Source organism: Pteropus vampyrus, unplaced genomic scaffold (genome assembly GCF_000151845.1).
Source record: "Pteropus vampyrus isolate Shadow unplaced genomic scaffold, Pvam_2.0 Scaffold629, whole genome shotgun sequence".
NCBI lineage: Eukaryota > Metazoa > Chordata > Mammalia > Chiroptera > Pteropodidae > Pteropus > Pteropus vampyrus.
In genome coordinates, this window is record NW_011889410.1 from 55,749 (window position 1) to 62,658 (window position 6,910).

General features: G+C 54.6%; 1 protein-coding gene across 3 annotated transcripts in view; it reads right to left on the minus strand.

Annotated features, from left to right (window-relative positions):
* Positions 1-6,910, minus strand: part of ZNF185 (zinc finger protein 185 with LIM domain) — a 48,170-nt gene that overhangs the window by 4,759 nt on the left and 36,501 nt on the right. The window contains exons 15-18 of one of the 3 annotated variants that reach the window (XM_023525801.1): positions 4,303-4,413; positions 3,136-3,216; positions 1,509-1,580; positions 447-549 (exon numbers count right to left, since the gene is read on the minus strand). In XM_023525801.1, the coding sequence (XP_023381569.1) occupies positions 447-549; positions 1,509-1,580; positions 3,136-3,216; positions 4,303-4,413 (367 nt within the window). The remainder of the gene's footprint in view (positions 1-446; positions 550-1,508; positions 1,581-3,135; positions 3,217-4,302; positions 4,414-6,910) is intronic. The other 2 variants (XM_023525800.1, XM_023525798.1) reach the window with 2 other exon arrangements.

Consider the following 6,910-nt stretch of genomic DNA (forward strand, 5'->3'; position numbering starts at 1 on the left):
CCTGTATGTGACCCACGTGCTCGGCTTTTCCTTCCCTGCCATGTGTGAGCCGGTGTCCCTCTGTCTCTCTCCTACAGGAGTACCCTGTGGTCACATCGCGAACCTTTCTCTGCCCTGCATCGTCAGTGCTTGCTGTCCACTGCATCGCCCCCATCGACACCTGCACCCTGCTTTCTGCTTGCGCTGTTCCCCAACAAAGCCAACCGCACAGGAAGGTCTTCAAGACTCACTTTTTTTCTCCATTTCCACGTGTCCTGTTCCCTCACGAGCCCACTCTAGTCAGGCTTCAGTGCCCAACGCTCATTCACTCCCTTGAACTTGGAAGTTCATTCAGCACCCAGTTCTCCGAAGCCTCTCAGATGGGCGCAGTCAGATGGAGACTGAGCCTTTTCCACACGCTCCAAGCCCATGAGACCCGACTCTGGGCGACACTGTCCGTAGCTTACCTTAAAGCAATAGTCATGGCAGCAGATGCCAAGGTGTTCAAGGGTAATCTTTGGACAGTCTCGGATCTCTCGGTTGCAGTAAGTACAGATCTCCCCAGTCGTTCTTTAAGATGAAAAACAAGAACCCAGTGGTCAGGCCTGTGTGCATGGCACCAATCAGATGCAGCCAAAGCCTCTGATTTGACACAGCCAGGCCTTGGCTTGCTGTTGGGATTCCCAGCCCACCATCTTTCTCTGGAGTGTGTAATTGGCCATATAGGCCTGGGCCACACGGGGCCTCTGTAGACTCTCACGTTATTTCCAGAAAGTGGTCATGCATGTTCACCTTACTATCGTTTGCACAGACACCCCAATGTGATTCTTCTCTCGGGCAGCTTGCCGCTCCCTGCCCCCCTGCCTAGCAGATCTGGTCCCCTCTAGAACAGGGAGACCCACGTCTTCTACAAGAGTCATGACCCTGTATGCCCTACCTGGCCACATGTCTTGATAGCACTTGTGTTCATGCCCAGGGCCGCTGAGCCCTGCCCCTCACATCCTATATTCTTGGACTCCTGTGACATTCGCTGTGTGACTTAGCGCACATTATTTATTGTTTGCAAACCTGTTTCCTTCACCGTGACCTCAGTGAACTGCACGTCTAAGACTCCTTGCTCTCCTATTCCCAGAATTAAGAAAGGATTTCTTTGTCATGAAGACCATCCTGTGACAGCTGAATGAGGTGCTCTCTGCACCTTCATTCGTTTCAAACGAATGGTTCTGTCTGGCCGTTTTCTGGCTTCTCAATGACAGCGACCCACTTGCATTCATTCTCCACCCACCACTCTCTCTCATCACTTTCTTCCTTCCGGTCGGCTTTGCAAGTCCATGACACCACTGTCCCCTCCTCGGCAGCCCTCTGTACTCGCTCTCCAGGCTTAGCTGGGTTCGAGGCTTCAGTTGCCACAAGTGTGACATCCCGATAAGGGAAGCACTGCTCTACACGGCAGTGTGACAGATCTGAAAGTGCCTTGAGAGCAGCCAGAGGGCAGACCCGTGAGCTCCCTGGCGAGACAGCCGGCTTACCTGTCGGGGTACGGTGTGCTGTCGTGTGGGGGATTCTTCTCCACGTCAAACAAGTCCTCGGTGCTGCCGACGCTGCAGGGGGTGTGACAGAAGATGAGACCCCGGTCATGTGTGGGGACGCTTTTCTCATTAATCCTCTAGCCACAAGCCGAGGCATGGCTCTGTCCGGCCAGCCACCATGTGTTACGCTAAATGGCAGGAGCAGCTTTACATCCGGCACCAAGGAGGCATAATTCTCTCAGAGAAGAAGACCCTTTGCATGAGGGGCAAAGATCGGCCATGGTGACACATGGCTGGGATTGTTGGCGCTGTGCAGACCGTGAAGGCTCCCCACTTCACAGACCAGCAGGAAAGGAGCAGGCCTTCTCCCCGCCACTTATGTGTCTGGGCTGAAATGTGACAGTCACCAGGAGCCCGCTCATAGCAGAAATCTGACACAACACACGGGACCAAAGAAAAGAAACAGTCTGACATAATTAATGTCTGTGCTTGAGTTATGGCGTGGGATTACGAGTTAGGCTTTTTTTTTTCTTTCTGCATCTTTGTTTTTCAAGAATATGACTTTTATAATAAAACTAATGGTTAAAAAATAAAACTAATGCCAAGGAAAGCCTACTAAGTACAGTGGATACAAGGTCTCCTTTTGGGGTGATGAGAATATTCTGGAACTGGATGATGGCAACGATTGCACGACACTGTGAACACTAAAACTCACCAGATTGTACACTTTAGAGTGAATTTTATGGTATGTACATTATATTTCAGTGAAGCTGCCGAGATAAACCACCCTAAGGAGTCACAGATAAAGAAACTGAGCCTCAAAAAGCTTGAGCATCTTGTCCAAAATAATCCCACCAATGGGAGCCGAGCTGGGGCTTGAACGTGACCCCCATGCCTATGCTCATCATTTCACAGCAGCAATGAAAACCGGTCCAGAACCCTCGGAGGCCCAACCATGAAATAAGGCCAGGATGCTTCTCTCAGTTACTAAAATTGTCACCCTGGCAGTGGGATGATGTGCCACCAAAAAAAAAAAAACAAAACAAAAACATTCCCGGGGGATGCTCGGTGTGGGCTGTTTTTAATAGATATGGCACGGAGTTAACCTTCTGTATGGCTTCAGAAAGCAAGAGACGATAAGTGGAAAGTAACACATATATCAGGACTCGCGCTCGAATGGGAGCTCAAATGAGACAAGCTGACACGCTGGACACAGCGTGGGAGCTGGAGAGAGGAGCCCTGTGTTCTGGAACAGGGTGAAATTAGCTAGATAGTCTCTTCTAATGGCCTTGGCACTTCTGTAAAGAGCGATGCTCTCAGCCCTTCACAAAAGCAAGCTTGTGGTCTACCAAGAAACAAAGACGGGCAGAAAGGATTGGTGCTGGAAGTGGGCGTAGGATGAATGAATGACAAAGGCGATGCACGAAGGCACCGAGTTAGGGAGAGCAGCTCGAAATGCATATATCATGTCCGTGGGCAATGACGTCACTCATCCATGCAATGAACGATTACCTGGGAGCTATGCCCTGGGCCGAGTCCTGGATGAGGTGCTGGGGATGTGGAAAGGAGGGGCACGCAGGGCCTGGCAGAAGGCCATGGCGTGGAGGGACCTGGGACTTGTCCTTACCTGCTGTAGCGTGAAGACACCAGCTTCCCGGAAGATACCTCGCTGGCATTCATGTACTCCTTCACGAAGAGGATCCCTTTGCTGTAGAAGGAGCACAGCAGAACAGGAATAGGTATACTGAACGACGGACGAAGGACCGGCCCAGGGCAGGGAGGACCGCCAGCTGGTCTGAAGGAACTGGAGGAGCTACTGGGAAGGCCTGGGGGGCAGAGGCGCTGCTGTGCTCCAGCTGCTGCTGGGGAAGGACAGTGGCAAATGGGAGCTGCCAGACGCCGAGCCCGCTGGTGACTCAGGCTGAAATCCGAGCCCATGGGTTCAGCTGGCCACGTGCGGATGTGAGAGCCGCGGGATGAGGCTCCCTGCACCCGATGCTGACGCCGACGTGCTGTCCTTCTTCACAGGGATCCCAAGAGTCCAGGAGGTGCCCCGCTGCCCCGCCTCCCTGCCTCCAGCTCAGTGGACTTTCCATCCCTCGTCCGCGTTTTCCTTCCCTTCTACTGGGACCACGGGAGCTCCCGGGCCTCAACCCTAGATCGCTGGTTCTCCATGCTCTCTGTGAATCCCCATCAGCAACCTAACGTCTCCCTTCTCACTCCTGGGGTTCCAGAGGCCTGGAAGTCACCTCACCCGGGACGGGCCCCTCGCAATACTGGAAACGAAGTCTGCCTCGTGCTGGGCTCAGCACAGTCCCAAATTGGGCCCCATTTCCATGCTTGATATTCAGCAGAGGTGTTTCTGATCCTACGCCCCAGACACGCATGCCACTCAGCCTCCATGCAGTGGTTCCTGTCCCACATGCTAAAAGTGTAGGTTAGGCCGGGGATGCAGGGGAGGCACTGGGTGTGTGCCTCTCCTTACAATGGGTGATGTGGGGGAGACGGACATAGGCCCTGGCCCCAGTGGCCATTCTTTGGACTTCCCAGGCACATTCCCCAAGAGTTATCAGCAAGGTCCTATGGATGGCAGAGCCCTAGCAAGTGCCATCTCAGCTTCTCAATACGATAAGGACCCGGGATGCACTCTGTGGGCCCTTAACTGATGGGCTTCTGGGAGCTGGGGGAGGCACTAGAGCTAATGTCAGTAAAGTGACATGGGACATGAAGCCGAGTCCTTTAGCTCCAGGGAGGAAATGGCCCAGAGAGCAGGTCCCAGGTTGTCCCTTCTCACCTGGTCGAGCTGGCATCCAATTCACCTGGGGAGGCCGGGGTGTGAGCGCAGGGCTGCTCAGCAGCAGTGCTAACTGTAACTGTGACCTGGCAGCCAGAGGGGTTTCTCACCCTGAGGGAGTAGAGAAAGGGGCGAGAGCGTCCACACCGAGAGCTGACAGCAACGGGGTCGGGCAGGGTTTGTGGGGCCGAATCCCCACACTGCTGCTCCAAGGACTTTTAAAAAATGCTGATGTTTTTCAAACGATCCTTGCGGATTACTGAGGTTTTGCTCTTTGAGACTCCTGAGGTCAATGCGGGGTACCACTGACTGCACATGAGAAAACCCAGGCTAGGTGACCGAGGTCACACTGAGTCAGGGGCAAGACCCCAACCTTCCAGGATCCACCCAGAAGTCCCCACGGCAGCCAAAGGCCCTGGCCTGTGACTTATTTGGTTAGGACCAGCTTCCCCTTCCCCATCCTCCAGCGAACTCTCCAGAGAACATAAGGCTGAAGGAGAGAGGAACAAATGAATTTAAACATCATCAAGCAGGAGGCCTGGATGCGGGTCACTGTGGAATGCACTGCCCAAAAGCACAGGCAGGAAACTGACAGATGCGCTAGTTTCCCCAAATGTCCACCCCTCACTTGCGACACACAGCCCTTGGCCTGGAATCTGACCTTCTAGCCAGCTCACAAGACCTTTCTCTGGCCAGGCCCTTACTTGCTGTCGCTCTTCCTGCTGCCGGGTCACCGGTCCCTTACCAAAAGGTGTCAGAGCTGCCGACTGCAACTCGGGGCATCCTGTTGGGCACCACTGCTGACAGCCCTGCCCCATTTGTGACATCCACATAACATCTGCACGCAGTCTGGAAGCTTCAGGCCAGCTCCATGGGTGCATACTGCCCTGGGCTGATTTTTCTTTGTCCCCAACACGCTGCCACTCTGGATGCGATCCGCTTCCAGCTGGCCCAGGCTCTGGGGTACCGCTTCCTTGCCAGAGAACTCAGTGCGCAAGACCTCAACCAGCTCAATAGCTCTGCAGCCTCATCTTCTCAAACGATGTCACGTACCTGAAGCTCTAGCCATGCTGAGCTCTCTCGTATCCTTGCACATAACACCACCTCCTTCAGGAAGCCCTTCCAGAATACCTGCCCTCTCACCCTGGGCCCTAAGGTGCCCAGTCACCCTGTGCGTGTTCCTATGTCACCCCATGACGTAGGAATGTACCATGGAGACTGAAGGAAGGGAACGGGCTGAGAGGAGAAGCTCCACGGGAGCCTGGAAAGACATGTGGGGGACAGAATCCAGAGCGGGAGAGTGAAAAGGGAACGGACTACAAGGGGAAGGAAACAGCATCCTCTTCTGATTGAGCAAGAAGTATCTGGCATTCTCTGAGCCACACCCAGCGCAACAGTGAGACAGACGGCAGAGCTGAGGGGGCAAGGTGAAAAACAATCCCACGGGGATCCCTCTACGGGGATGTGAGCGATGAGAGACCTCCAATGGCAGGGCTCCCTGTCCGTCATGGGGTAACATCCCACCTCCCTCCAAACCCCCTCCCATAGGCTCCTACCGCCCGCCTGCTACAAGGTCCAGCCCTGCCCCCACCCCCACCTGGTCTCCTGTCCCCTCCTCACTGCATTTCCTACGCTCTGACCACAGGGACCTTCTTCCGGTCCCACCTTGAGCTCCATCCATTCTGCTTCCTCTACCAGTGCTACGTCTTCCCAGGTTCTGTGCCAGGCTGGTTCTTCCTTGCCCTTTAGGTCCCAACTGAAATGTCCCTTCTTCAGCAGAAAAGCTTTCCCAGAGCATCCTAGCTTCAGCACCCCGTGTCCTGGCCTCCCGCCATCCGAGCGCCCAAGTTCCTTCTTTTCCGGGCCCATCATGAATAGAGGCAGCACACCCAGCATGGCGATTAGCAGTCCAGGCTCCAGGTCCGAATCCCCGTTCGGCCACTGCCTGGCTGGAGGACTGCTGGCTGTTTAATCTCCCTCTGCCTCAGGCCCTCATATGCAGAGCAGAGATAATGACAGTCCTTCCCTTACGGTTGGTATGAGGACTGAGTGAGTCCGCGCGAAGCCTGAGAACCTGAGAACGGTGACTGCGCATTCTCAGCACGTGGCAAATGCTGCGTCATTGTCACGGTGTTGCTGCTACTGCATGTTCCCTGGTGCACTGTGCGCTCCCTGAGGATGGGCGGGCAGCGCCCTGGCCAATGTGTTCGATGTGCATATGGCCGCTACCTACAACCGGATCACATGAGACTACTCCCAAAACTCAGGGCCACTCTGGGAAAATATATCTGGGGAGCGAAGGGAGCCCCCAAATGCTGCCATTGAAAACTGAACTTGTGTTGGAAGTAGAAGACTCATTGAATGTGCTTTACGTCTAGCAGGGAGTCCCAGCCACGCCAGAGAACACCGCCATTGGAGACCTACTGTCTCCACGCATGGCAAAGGCACCCAGCATCCATCGCCAGACCCAGGGCTTCAGAGGACATGGCTCTGTGCACCAGGCCTGGGCTAACAGATCTGATTCTGCAGCTACAATCCGAAACCTGTGGAGGCCAACACCTGAAACGCTCGGGGCTGGCCAGCGTCCCATGGGCTCCCTTCCCGTCAC